Source organism: Pleurodeles waltl, chromosome 2_1 (assembly GCF_031143425.1).
Source record: "Pleurodeles waltl isolate 20211129_DDA chromosome 2_1, aPleWal1.hap1.20221129, whole genome shotgun sequence".
Classification (NCBI taxonomy): Eukaryota; Metazoa; Chordata; class Amphibia; order Caudata; family Salamandridae; genus Pleurodeles; species Pleurodeles waltl.
In genome coordinates this window covers 289,123,145-289,138,071 of record NC_090438.1, presented here as the reverse complement: position 1 = coordinate 289,138,071, position 14,927 = coordinate 289,123,145, and the positions used below count along the sequence as shown (strand labels likewise).

Sequence of the window (14,927 nt, the reverse complement as noted above, 5' to 3'; positions counted from 1 at the left end):
GCAGTCAAGTTAGAAAGAGGGTCCATGAGTGAGGGGTACACAAGATTAAAAGAAATAGGGATGTGCATTTTGGATGCTATTATCTTATTAAAAGAAAGATGGACAGATACATTGTGGGTAGAAATGCATGACTGCGTCAATGGTTTCATCTGTTTAGTAGGTAAGAAACATAGTTAATTTTACTGCTTTATTTCGCCTAGTATCCCCACACAGGTTGCCTGAAACAAGCACAAGTGCATGCGATGCCGTTTTCCTCAGAAACCATCCAGAGTGTCTCAAACTGTTCAGAGCTGCTCAACTTATAAATGGGGATGGTGGTACTTTAGTTATTTCCCAATTTGCTAATGAAATTCATTTTTATTATGGCACCATCGGGACCTATTTTCTGTCCCAATCCGATGATGGCTTTAACAGCGGAAAAACACATCAAATGCTGTTCTTCTACATGGCTTTTAATTACTAGTTTCTAGTCCCTTTTCGATTTTCATCATTTTACGTCTTTTATTTCTTCCTAAACGCAGCTCAACCTTGGGCTAATGTAATGACGACATGCGTGAATCAAAGACTCCGCGCGACGCAGCATTCCCCTCCTTTTCTACAGCACGGTCGTGACGTCAATACGCCGAACGTGCCCGAATGAAAGGAAACGTCCAGTAACCGAGCTGTGCTGGGAAAACAGTTGAAACAAACAACGTGACTGCTTGTCAGCCAGGGGCCCAGGTAAGCTGCTCGCCTATCGCTTTTGGGCTTTTTCTATTTGGGCGCAGGGCGGCGAGCCCTTTAAATGTGCTGCCCCGCGGGTAGGCGGGCTGTTTCGCGCTCTCTCCTTGTTCCTATTGTGTTGGGAACGAGGGGAGTGGAGCACTAGTCCGCAGAGATTGGGGCCAGACTTGTGATCGTGGCTTTCCAGGGGTGTTCCCGCGTTCTCTTCTGTACGCCCTTTTAAGGACAACTAAGTAGGAGGGCCTTGCATAGTATTGAGGCACACTGATGCAGCTGTGCACGCCTGAGGTGTGTAGCTGAGCCTTGTGGCAGCTGCACACCTTCCTGCCCCCATGGGGGCTTCTTTTGTTTGTCAGGAAAGCACCTAGCCACATACCGCTTAGCACGTTAGTATAAACTTACATTGTCTCTTGTTAAGCTAGTTTAGATGCTGTTAATGTTGACACGTGGATTACCCCAATTGTATCCTTTTCAGGCGTAACTGCTTCCTTTAAACGTTTATTTTAATACATTTATATATAAAATGTATATAGTTCACAGTACTGGAATATCGCCAACCAGCGCCCTTCGAGCATTATATGAACGTCTTTAATACGTACATGTTAATTTTACCTGTAAAGTTATCTTGTATCCGCGAGTAAACGTTAAAACAAAATCATCGCAAGTTTGCTGTTGGCCAGGTAATTGCTGACTGGTAGTATTCAAAATGTTTATTTATGGGACCATGCAGTAGATGTAGCTTTGATTGCTCAGGCGGTCAGTAACGGGATGCTTTTCATTGACGGTTCAGAGTGACATCCGTACATTATACGGCTAATGCAAGTCACTGATTTTCCATGACCACGTACAATCAATCACATTTCTTAAGCGCGCTACTCACCCGGTAGAGTCTCAAGGCACTGGGGTGAGGGCGGGGGAGAGTTACTGCTCGAAGAGCCATGTTTTTAAGGTGCTTTCTGAAAGTTAGGAGGCTCTGGGTCTTGCGCAGGTTGGTGGGGAGGGAGTTCCAGGTTTTGGCAGCGATGTGGAAGAAGGATCTGCCGCCGGAGGTGGTGCGTTGGATGCGGGGGACTGTTGCAAGGGCGAGGTTGGCGGAGCGGAGCTGTCGAGTCGGGTTGTGGGTTAAAGGACGAGTTCCTTTATAGGCTTATGGAACTCAAGGTGACTTGCAATATCTTTCTCATGTACATCAGGGATACTTTATTCCTTATAATACTTGGTCACATGATCCTTTCCCACCAACCACTTAAGTCCTTTGTGCTAGAGCTTCCATATGAAAGAAAAAGCATGTTTGCAAACATTAAAAAATAGAATCTAGTGCAAAATGAAAAGCATAAAAACTGTCTTTTATTGCAAAAAGATACAAGAAACAGTTTAATACTTTTTTTTTTTTTTTTTTTGGCACAGTGGAAACATGCAGAAAGAATCTGACTTTGTATAATTATCTAAGGATTGCAAAAAAAATAAGCATGTTGCCATAAATACCTATATTCTGTTTGTCAGTAGAGCTAGAAAAACAGCAGAAGAAAGAAAAATACGTTTTCATTTTTTTAATTTTTTTTTAAATAGCTGCTTTTACTTATGCTTTTTGACCTGACGTACCTTTCCCATTGACTGATGGCTTTGGCAGCAGGCATTGTGACACCAGAACTCAATTGTAATACGTTCTTACAGTTAAATGGTGACATTAGTTTTTTTTATAGTAGACAACAGTGTGCATCACAAGTCGCCTATTATAAAGAAATTAGATAGTTGTTTATACAGGAATTACAGAATCCCACCTATTATACAGAGAATAAGAGCAAAGCTTGAGTTGTGTGTGATGTCACCCAGAAGCCCACAATGAAAAACATCACTTTTTTTGTTTTTTGACCAATTTACAACTTTATAATAATATGCATGGTCCTCACCCCAATTCATCTTCCCTTCCCTCTGCTGTTATGCAGGGGCAGAGGGGTAATGGGCGAGACATTCATAATATGGCTCTACTCCCTGTCCCAAATGAAATAAAAAAAATACCTACCTGTCTGTCACCCCTGCACCACCCTTGGTGCCCCCACTCCCAAAGTTTAGGGTATCTACTCTCCAGTACTACATTGACAGCCTCATAGAGTTTTGACAAAGCATCCGAGAATCCCATCATGACATAGCAACAATTGGAAAAATATTTGTTTTCCACTCTTACAGCGTCATAACAGTGAATAACCCTAATGAGAATCTGGTATTCACAATAGTGTAGAATTTTAGATGGTTAACTGTGAAATGTCTCAAATAGACATTAAGAACTAATTCCATTATGTTCTAGCTTTAACGAGGAAAAATATTGTTCCCACTGTTGCTTTTTTGTAGTGAATAACCAGGTTTAGTTTCAGTGAGAGCCTTACATAACAATACCAATTGTAGTGTAGCACTGAGGTTATTTTGCCTGTGCCGGGGGCCTGTAGAGACCATAACTAGCAAAGCTATTACTGTGAGATTGAATTTCATCGTACATTTTCTGTTGTTTATGAGGAACCATTTGGGTGTGATTCAACTGTGCTTCATTTCAGTGCTGCTTCATTTTTTTTCTTCTCCCATAACAGCCAATGTAGTTACCATTTTAATTGCAACGAAAGACTTTGAAACGCCGAATCAAAAAAATAAAGGACCTTGGGCTTCTTAGTGGCAAATAGAAAATGACGAAACAGGAGAGAGTCAAATAAGCAGCTGGGTGGAAAATGAAACAATTAGAATTTGTTCAAGATGTGGGATGACACGAGGAATTGGCAGGGTGTGTTGGAAAGCAAGGTACACTGGGGCATGGTAGCCAGAGAAGACCCAGGGATGAAAGATATTTACACCCCCAAACAATCTATAGAATGAGTATTGCAGCATCTTTCCCTGGATTATACATTTGTGTCTGACTTCATCTGGAGAGGGTGGTAGAACTGAGGAATATTCCATGTACACTCATTCTATTTCCCTAGGTGTTTGGGCTTCTGGGAAGACTGATAGATCTTGATTGAAGGGCTAGCTCTTCACAGTACCGTAAAGGCTAGTACTAGAACTTAACTCCATAAGGGTTACATGAGCTGAGCTTCCAGAGCTTCAGCCTGAGTTGCCTTACTAAAAGCCCTTCTCTTAAACACACATTCTTGGCATTTAAAGTGATTGAACTTGTACAGTATAGAGCTCGTGTTTCAATACAGTGGGTATGACGTGAAACAGATACTGCAGAAGTTGATGTATTAGGGGCTTAAATGATACCTGACAGTTGCGCACAATCCCCTTTTGAACTTTTATATGAAATGTATTTTTTCTTCCTGTCAGGGCTCCTCGGTTTACATCACTCACAACACTGTGCTGCTAGTATCCCACCTCCACCAACTATTTCACATGGAACTCCAGTCAGTTGGAGACCTAGCCTTTCCTCCCCTCTTAATGTCCCTGTTGGCTGAGCATTGTTATGCATCTGCCCTCAGAGGCTTGTTTTTTTAGCCATTGGAATAATTGACACCCAGGCACAGTGGAATTGTTAGACCATTTTTGGCATACTTCTTTAGCTATTTTATTATTTGTGACACGCTCATTTGATAAATCTGTAACAACCATATAAAACTACACAGAGACTTTGCACTCTTGAAGAATGAAAATCACACATTCAGAAGATTCTTTTCATAGTATTATTTCCCATCCGATTATGATTTTTTATGGATTCTCAGGAGTACCATTACTGTCATTTAGGCTATCCAGAAAGAAAACATAAATTGAAGAAAATATACAGTGATGCAGAAACTAAGCCTGAGTGAATTTTTGCAAAGAAGCCCCTCTTTCACACTGCACTCCGCTGTTAAGTTTCAAAGCTTTTCTTCATTTTAGTATAACTATGGGTTCACAGTATAAGGTTTCTGGAAGCACCTCTAGCGCAATAAGGTACGATCCAGTCGACCAGTATTACACACAAACTATCTATGAAGTATGTATCTTGCTAACAGTCAGTTTAAAATTGAAGGTGACACGCCTTAAATGTTTGGCAAAATTGTGAACACATAGGGCCTCATTTAGACTTTGGTGGTCCCATCATGAGACTGCCAAGGCTGTAGGGAGGACGCCATCGCTATGGCATTGTCGTCCCCCCTGCCCTATTACAATGTTGCAATATAGCATTCGCATTGGTCACACCGCCAAAAACAGTGTTACGAGATAGCACTCAGGTCCTTTAAGGGAGCCGAGTGCTATTTCGTAGCGTGAAGAGGGCCGGCCAGCACCATCAGAATGTGCACGGTCTCACCCCCATGGAAAGGCTGGCGGTGAGGGGAGTTGTAATCAGCCAGGCGGCACTGCTGAGTTCAGCACTGCTCTGGCTGAGTACAACTCTGCATGCCGCCAGGAACCATGTTCCCAGTGGCGGTGGTGGTCCCCTGGGAGGTCCACCTGCCACTGTTGTAATTTGGAGTTCGGACTGCCCATGGTGCTGCAGTTCAACCGTCAGTTTGAGTGTGGTGTTCCTCAGACCGCTTCACTCTAATGAGGCCCTTGGTTCACACTTAGTATGTGATGTAAACATGAGTTTGCATGTGTAGTTAAACAAAATATGTTCCTAACAAGGAAGACATTTTTGCCTCATGATTTAATTCTATTCTATCAAAATGTGTGAGGTATTTGTTTCCTACTTCAGGCTGTAGCCCTTCCGCCTGTCCTCTAACAGTCTCACCTTTTAAATGCAGTCGATACAGCTGAATTACCACAAGCTAAATTTCGATAAAGACTGACTCTGCATAGCACTGTGTGCAGCGCTTTCAGTAACTTTCCATTTGTTTGCGCTAGAGAAAAAAGTTGAAGTCTGCTGAGTGTGGTTTATGTGGCAAATGAGAATTTGAGAAACATCTGACTTCAGGCTCATTTGCATAAGGATGTCTGCAGTCATTCAATCGCTTAAAATCCTTCATCGGCCATATGTCATAATGTTCCGCTAGTGAAGTACATTCTGGGTTTGATGGGTGCTCAGAGTTGTCTTAAAATGTTCATTATTTTCTTTGTAACTTAAGAAAATACATGTGCTGTGGTCCTTTTGAATAATATTAACACTTCTTAGCAGAGTTAAATAGTTAACAGGAAAACATGAATTCAAATTTATTTGAGTAAAATAACTCATGAATGAAGTTGAAAACACTAGTTGGCCTCTCCGCTGAGCTAGCGGACGCTCAGTAATGAGAATAATACGATTATTACTTATAACTTGCTATTATTACACTCTATAAGGAAGACAAGTCACAGGGTGTATATAAAATAAGAATGGATTTGTATTGCCTGTCCCTAAGATTAGATATTCATGATAGTGCCATGACTAAAGAAGGCTACTTATTTCTCTGGTGTGACTGTGGGGTCCAAACAACTTGCACATTATTGATATTTCCTGAGCCAGGAGCCTAGGGGCAATGCTCAGAGCAAATGATTGTGGGAGATAATTCCAAACTCATGGTTTGATATTGCATTCCTTCCCTTTGCGCCTCCACTTTGAGAAGGTGATTTTAACGAGTCATAAAGGGCTGAAAACCCATCTCTTTTCTCAAGCACTTGGTCCAATTTTCTGTCACCCTAATTTGTGGTACATTTCTCCGCTGTCAACAACCCTAGAGGGCTCTTCTAAAAGAAAACCAGAATACAAACAATTATGTAAATAACTTTAAGTAATTTGAAGATGGTTATTAGTTTTCCTTTTCAGTCTTTTTTTAAAGAAATAAAGAGTATTCCTGTACCGTTTCACACATCATGTCTACATCTGTTGGGGCAAAGAAAATTGGAAGACCAAGAAAATGTGCATTTTGCAAGTCCAACAAAGACAAGGAATGTGGCATTTTACTGACATCTAGCAACCGAAAAGTTGCAGCACATCACAAATGTATGGTAAGTGGCCATTGTACTTATGTATAACTAATCACAAATAGGAGTCCTTCAGTTTTGAATCCACTTAATTTTAAATTTATTTGGGACTGATTATTGCTTTACCATATTTTGTTAAGATTTCCATGTATGTTTTTAAGATGTGATAGTTGCATTGTTCCAGAAAGAATAATTTAGAACAGTGTAATGTACCTGGATAGTTTTGCCTGCCTCGAATTAGTTAACAAGAAAACTATACCAAGAAGTCCTTAACACTGGCCTTGTTTATTGAATGATCCTCCCAGTCAACATGCTATACACCTGCCATAAAGACTCATCACCTTGGTGCAAAAGGATCTCCAAAGACTCATGCTTGAAGCAAGATGACCCTACAACCCTTGTATTACACCCGAGGGAGGGTAGCCACACAGACCAAATTAACTCTTGTGAAATATGTAAGATATCTGGTGAGTTTGCTTTTCTAGAAAAAAAGGTGTGTGGCTGTAAGTCCCCAAAACTTTAAAACACAGCTTCTCTGGAGCAACCCCAAAAGGAACCCTAACTTCTCTCTCAGGAAAGCGCCCACTCCCAGCACATCCAAATATGAACTAAAAATGTCTTTACTGAGACCTAGTATCACCAAGTTGTGCTCTCTTTTTCCCATTACAGCGGACCATTAACCTTTTAAATGCCACAGACGTAATGGTTACGTCTTGTGGTGTGGCGCTTAGGCGACACGGACGTAACCATTACGTCCTAGTACTGGCCATCTGGGAAAGCGATTGGGGTGACCTCATCAGGCGACCTGAGCTTCCATTGGGATCGGAAGAGACATGCAAAGCATTCCGATCAGGGGGTGGGGGCAGGCAGAGAGGCATCAAGGGAAAGGAAAGGCCTTTCCTTTCGTTTTGATGTCTCTTTGAACATTTCTGCAGCCCGATGTTGAAGCGATCGGGCTGCAGCAGTGCCCACTAGACACCAGAGAGTTTTGTTTTTATTTTGTAAACCATAAAGGGGAGCGACCCCTTTGGCAAGGGTCGCTCCCATGGGGAGCAATTATTTATTAGGCCTTTTCTACCCCTCTGGGGGCAGATCGGCCTATTGTAATTAGGCCGATCTGCCCCCCGGAGGAGGATGGGGGGCGCAGAAACCTCTGGACGCTAGGGATATTCATTTATTTTATTGTTTACATGTGGGGAGTGACCCCTTTGGCAAGTGTCGTTCCCGGGGGGTGGGCGGCAAATTGTTTATAGGCTATTTCGGCCCCCCATGTGGGCAGATCAGCCTATTTTTATTTGGCCAATCTGCCCCCTAGGAGGGCAGAAACCACTAGAAAACAGGGATATATTTTTTTTATGTCAGTTACAAACAAGGGGAGCGACCCCTTAAGCAAGGGTCGCTACCCTGGGGGGTAATTTTATTTTAGGCCATTTCTGACAACCTTGGGGGCAGATCAGCCTATTCTAATTAGGCCAATCTGCCCTTAAGGGGGGCAGACACCACTGGGTACCAGCGTTTTTTTTTTTTTTTTTAAACACATGGGACCCCTTAGGCAAGGTTCGCTCCCCATGGGGGCACATTACTGTTGGCTGTTTCGGCCTATTTTGTACAGCCCATCTGGCCCCTCGGGGGAGCAGGAAGCCCACTAGACACCAGAAAATATTTTTTTCCAAAAAAGATCATGGGGTATGGCCACACCCCCACCCCAAATAAAGTTGTACTACCGGTGGGCAGATGGGGCAATTACCCCCGATCCGCTCGGGGGCGGGAGGGGGCAAAAAACCTACTAGATGCAGGGAAATAAAAAAAATAAAAAAAAAAGTGGGGTGGTGGCTACCAAACACTATGGGCATGGTCATGCCCCCATTACAGCTGAAGGGGGGTAACAGTCTTTCAGCTCTCCCCCTGCACACTAAAACATCTACCTCCACTGCAAGCAAGAGGACATTTGATTATTTTGGGTTTTGGTTTTACATTTGGGCCATGAGAGCTTGTCTAACTCAAGATCATCCCACTTGGAATGGTGAGGGCTTCACTTTTTGGACTTTGAGACGCTGCCATGTAGAAAAATCTACAAGACCTAGACACATCTGAAAACAAAACATCTGGGTGAGTCCACGGGGGTGTGCTTCATATGCACACCACACCATTTTCCTACCCCCAGTGCCCTGAAAAACTCCAACTTTGCTTGAAATCACACATTTTCCCCACATTTATGTGATGAAACCTTCCGGAATCTGCAGGAATCCACAAAATTCCTACCACCCAGTATTGTTGCATATATACCGATAAAAATTCTGCCCCACTTGTCAGCCTAAACATTTTTTTTTTCCAAACTGCCCTTTTGGACCCGCTTTGGTTCCCCCTCAATTTTGACATGTTTCTGGCTCTTCCCTGTCATAGGCACTTGACCCACCTACACAAATGCGGTATGATTTCTATCAGGAGACTGAGGGGAACATTGGGTGGTAGGAAATTTGTGCCGGTGCGGCAAGCCCACACAGAAATGTGGGAAAAATGTGATTTTTAAAAATTCTGGGTAAGAAAACACTGGGGGATCCAAGCAAGTCACACCTCCCTGAACTCCCTTGGGTGTCTAGTTTTCAGAAATGTCTGGGTTTGGTAGGTTTCCCTAGATGGCTGCTGAGCCCAGGACCACAAACGCAGGTCCCCCCCACCCCTGCAAAAACAGGTAGTTTCATATTTGATAATTTTGATGTGTCCATGTAGTGTTTTGGGGCATTTCCTGTCACGGGCAGTAGGCCTAACCACGCAAGTGAGGTACCAATTTTATCAGGAGACCTGGGAAATGCTGGGTGGAAGGAAATGTGTGCCCTCCTCTCAGATTCCAGAACTTTCTGTCACCAAAATGTGAGGGGAAAAGTGTTTAAAAAAAAAAAAAATTGGGCCAAATTTTGAGGTTTGCAAAGGATTCTGTGTAATAGAACCTGGTGAGAGCCCCTCAAGTCACCCCATTCTAAATTCCCCTAGGTGTCTAGTTTTTAAAAAATGCACAGATTTGGTAGGTTTCCCCAGGTGCCGGCTGAGCTAGACGCCAAAATCCACAGCTAGGCGCTTTCCAAAAAAACACGTCCGTTTTCAATGTGATGTGTCCATGTTTCCTGTCGCGGGCACTAGTCCTACCCACACAAGTGAGGTACCATTTCTATTGGTAGACTTGGGGGGAACACACAATAGCAGAACAAGTGTTATTGCCCCTTGTCTTTCTCTACATTTTTTTCCTTCTAAATGTAAGACCATGTGTAAAAAAGATGTCTATTTGAGAAATGCCCTGTAATTCACATGTTGGTATGGGGACCCTGGAATTCAGAGATGTGCAGATAACCACTGCTTCTCAGTACCTTATCTTGTGCCCATTTTGCAAATACAAAGGTTTCTTTGATACCTATTTTTCACTCTTTATATTTCAGCAAATTAATTGCTGTATACCCGGTATACAATGAAAACCCATTGCAAGTTGGAGCTCCTTTATTTGCTCTGGGTACCCAGGGTTCTTGATGAACCTACAAGCCCAATATATCTCCGCAACCAGAAGAGTCCAGCCAGACGTAACAGTATATTGCTTTAAAAAATCTGCTATAGCTGGAAAAAGTTATAGAAGAAAACGTGGAGAGAAATGGCTTTTTTTTAAAAAAAAAAATTTTTTTTTTACCTCAATTTCAATTTTTTATTTTTTTATTTTAGCTGGTAAGTTGGGAAAACCTTGAAGGATCTGCACAAATATGACCCCTTGCTGAATTTAGAATTTTGTCTGCTTTTCAGAAATGTTTAGCTGTCCGGGATCCAGCATTGGTTTTATGCTCATTTCTGTCACTAACTGGAGGGAGGCTGAAAGCACAAAAATAGTAAAAATGGGATATGTCCCCGTAAAAATGGCAAAATTGTCTTGAAAAACCACTTCTGCAGCCCTTTTTTCCTCGTTTTATTAAAAAAAAAAAAAAATAATTGCTGTATTTTGGCTAATTTCTTGGTCTCCTCCAGGGGGACCCACACACTCTAAATACCTCTGGAATCCCTAGGATGTGGGATAAAAAGGACGCAAATTTGGCGTGGGTAGCTTATGTGGACAAAATGTTATGAGGACCCAAGCTCAACTGCCCCAAATAGCCAAAAAAAGGCCTGGCACCTGAGGGGGAAAAGGCCTGGCAGCAAAGGGATTAAAGCTGCTTTTATTTTTGGGGTGCTGCTTCTCAAAGTTAATTTAACTTTTTAAATACTCTTTTGGCATTTTCATTTAGCTAAAACTAATTGATTTATTTCATGTATTGTTAGCATAAATGAATCTTTTTTTGATCACTTCCTACCTTCCTCTGCTTGTGAAGGGACCTGCTGCTTAAATTGTACCCAAGTATACAAAAAAGAGATTATGGAATTCTTGAATTAATCTCACCCAGTGGTAAATATTCAAGGCCACACCCCAGTCCATCATTATCTTGCTCACTATGCTACCTCCGTTTAGACCAGTGGTTTTCAAACCTTTCAATGCTGCGCCCCCCAGTGGGGGAAAAAAAATAATTCCTCCATCCCCCATAAATTTTCACAATTATTTTGTTAAATTGGCATGTTTAAATATGTCTAGACTTATTTAAACATTGCAGTTAAGTTCTGTTACCTTTTTGAAAATGAAATACATTTTTTTCTGCTTAAAACAACGCACTGTTATCTTCATAATGCTTCTTTTGGCCAAAGTCTGGTTCACCACCTCCCCCCACGTCCTCCCCCAGATCACTTGAGGCCCCCTGAGGGGGGGCCATCCCCCAGTTTGATGACCCCTGGTTTAGAACCAGTTGTATGCAAATAGGTCTTGACCCTGCTCCAATGGAATTAGACCAGCCAGAATTGCGAGGCAAAATATCAGTGGCTGAGAGCAATTCAAGCATGCCCTCAATCACTTTTTTTGTATACTTCAGTGATTATTTCTACATTCCGAGTGATCTTGGCTTTTTTCTCTTTTACACGTAACCTGTTGTGTGTGTGTGTGTGTGTGTGTGTGTGTGTGTGTGTGTGTATATATATATATATATATATATATATATATATATATATCCAAAAACAAACAGTTGCAAGCAACTTCACCACCGCACTCCAGGAGGAAGTTATTTCTTTTTATTGCAGTCAGGATTAAATCACCATCCTTCACCACCAACGCGTTTCGACCTACTGGTCTTGATCACATTAACTTAGTCCTATCTCCATGTCCCCTATTTATAGTGTCCCTCCTATAACCCCTATTTGTGCATTGTGGGACATGTAGTCTATTAAAAATAAATTAAATGTTATGCATTAAAAACCAAGCCCCCCACCACCACAGAACGTGCCCAACGCTACACAAATTGTCTAAATTAAAATGTGCAAAGAATATCAGTATTCACAACAATCATTATGTCCATTTCTATTCTGTTGGTACTATTAACCTTACTTAATGCAATTACCTCTGTGATTGCTATATATACCTGATAATAGATTGGTGCACTTATCTATTATTGTTTTCATACTTTCTCATATACATCCTAAATTTACCTAATTTTCTCCTTGATATTTATCTATAAATGTCCTCTATCCACACACCCACAGGTAATCTTATCTAATAACTTAGCAAGAGCGTTCTATATCCTCAACCTACAGATGATAATGCAATTCTTCAACCCCATTCAGACCCCTCGGGCTTTTGGTTTTGAGCTGTATTATGAACCGTGACTCCAAACGTCTCAGTTGTAACTCTCTATCTCCTCCCCTTTAATTGCTATCTACACTCGCAATACCAAAAAATCTCATGTCTGTCCATTTAGCTCCATCATGAGTCATAAGGTGTTTTTCAATAGCATAGGTTGTATCCTTATTTTGCACAGCTCTAAAGTGTTCCAAAATGCGTTTTTTTTTAAAGGACAAATTGTACTGCCCACATACCGCAGACCACATGTGCATTGAATCACATATACCACATAACTGGAATTACATGTGATCTTTTTGTTGATAGTCATCTTGTTACCACCAGAGTCCTTAAATTCCTTCACGTTCATCCCAATGCGGCATGCTTTGCACTTCTTACAGCAAACAAAACCATTTGTTTGGCTCGAGAGGCAGTTTGACTGTTCTTTGATCTGAAAGTGACTATTAACCAAAAGGTCCTGTAGAGATGGTACTTTTTTTATAGGTAACCATAGGTTTTTCCCCAACCAACTTTCCCACCTCTGGGTCCTTCCTTATAATGTACCAATATTTCCTCAGAAGTTTCGAGATTACATGGCTCTCCTTGGTGTATGTCATTACAAATCTGATAGTTGTGTCTTCCTGAGGTTTTTTCATCATTGTTTTATTCAATATATTATCTCTGGTTCGAGCTCTTGATTTTAGTTCCCCAGCTCTAATATCTTTGTATTTGTATTTTCTTTGAAGAAATCTCTCTCGTTTCAGTGAATTTTTGTTCCATTTCACTTTCCGTGGAACAGTTACGTTTTATTCTGACAAATTCTCCATAAGGTATACTCTTTTTCAATGACATTGGATGGAAGCTCTCTCCATGCAAGATGCTGTTAGTTGACGTTTCCTTCCGAAATAGAGTTGTCTGAATCCGATTGTTCTCTACATATACCATCACATCCAAAAACTGGACCCGTTCTTTACTTATATTATATGTGAATTGGAGGTCCATATCATTTTGATTTAATTTTACAAAGTATTGCAGGAATTCATTTTCTGTCCCATTCCAAATGATGAAAAGATCATCTATAAATCTTAACCAGATCACAGCTTTCTCCGCTAGTTTCTCATTCTCACCTCCCCAGGCTATCAGTTTCTCCCACCAGCCCATGGTCAAGTTGACGTAACTCGGTGAGAAGGAAACGCCCATTGCTGTCCCGCGGATTTGGGCAAAGATTTGATGATTGAATAGGAATATATTATTATTCAGACACAATTCTATCATCTTCAACAGCATTTGAGAGTGTTTTAACAGACTGATGTCACGTTGTTGTAAAAAATATTGCACTGCTTTCAATCCAATCTCGTGGTCAATAGATGTATAGAGAGATACCACGTCAATAGTGACCAATTTATAGCCTTCTTCCCATCCAATGTCAGCAAGAATCCTCAGGAAATCACCAGTATCCTTAATATAAGAACTCAAATTTTGTACTAACGGTGCCAGAAAGTAATCCACATAAGTAGAAATATTTTCATACAGTGCTCCACAACTCGAGACAATTGGACGCCCTGGTTTTTTTTTTAAGCTCTTGTGTATCTTCAGGAGGAAGTATAGTGTAGGAAGTGTCGGATTTTCATTTCTAAGGAATGTTTTTTTCATCATCATTTAACAAACCAGCCTCATACCACGAGTCCAGATATCTATTCAACTCAAAGATCAAATCATTTTTGGGATTTCTTTGTAGTTTCAGATAGTGATTTTTATCATTTAATTGACGGTATGCCTCCTGCATGTACTGCTGCTTTCCCATAATCGCTATGTTCCCACCTTTGTCTGCTGGTTTGATTTCCAAGTTGTTGTTCTCCATAAGTGCCTTCAGTGCCTGCCGTTCTCGTATAGTGTTATTTTCACTTTTCTTATTCGTGATCTTAACCATCTTATCAAGATCCCCGATTACCAAATCATTGAATATATCCATTCTATTACCTAGTGATAAAGCTGGACAGAATTTAGATCTGGGCTTAAAGTCTGTACAACAGTGTTTAGATGTTTCAATCCGCAGCTCCTCCAGTATCTGTGTCTCTGTGAGCTGATTGTGCATCAAATTAAATGCAGTTTTAATATCCAATTTTTGTTGAATGGTCAGACTGGGGCTAGTCACACCCCCATCATTATTGGTCACTTTTTTAGGTGCACTCTTTGCAAACAATTTCGCCAATTTTAGTTTGCGTACATATTTATATAAATCTACTCTAGTTTCTACATAGTCATAATGTTTTTCGGGACAGAACGTTAATCCCCTATTTAATAGGGTTCTCTCATCTTGTGTCAATTCATGATTGGAGAGATTAACTATTAAGTTTACATCCTGTTCCAATTTATTTGGACTGCTCAATTCTTTTGTTTGCTTCACAGTGGGTATCCTCTTATTTTTTCTAGGTCTCCTCCTTGATTTCCGATGTTTCCTCGTTCTGTTCCAAATTTCTTCCCTCTTCCTCATGTTTGGCCTCTGCCTCTGCCTTTTGGTGTCCTCTGGTCCATGTAGATCAGTTTCATTTCGTCTAAAAAAGTTACTTTCTTCACATTCGTAGAAGTGCCTTCTCCTTCACTCAATTCCACATCCGATTCACTTAGCGATGTCTCCGGGGAAACAGTGGTTTTCTCAGTTCCCATATTC

The 14,927-nt window shown here is 41.2% G+C and overlaps 1 protein-coding gene across 4 annotated transcripts in view; it reads left to right on the top strand.

The window, feature by feature from the left end:
• Nucleotides 1–605: 605 nt before the first annotated feature.
• Nucleotides 606–14,927, top strand: part of PHF6 (PHD finger protein 6) — a 335,169-nt gene continuing 320,847 nt past the window's right edge. For 2 of the 4 annotated variants that reach the window (XM_069212497.1, XM_069212494.1), the window contains exons 1-2: nucleotides 606–720; nucleotides 6,428–6,609. In XM_069212497.1, coding sequence (XP_069068598.1) covers nucleotides 6,475–6,609 — 135 coding nt within the window. In that variant the 5' untranslated portion in view covers nucleotides 606–720; nucleotides 6,428–6,474. Of the gene's footprint in view, nucleotides 721–972; nucleotides 1,110–6,427; nucleotides 6,610–14,927 lie in introns of those variants that run through there. The other 2 variants (XM_069212495.1, XM_069212496.1) reach the window with 2 other exon arrangements.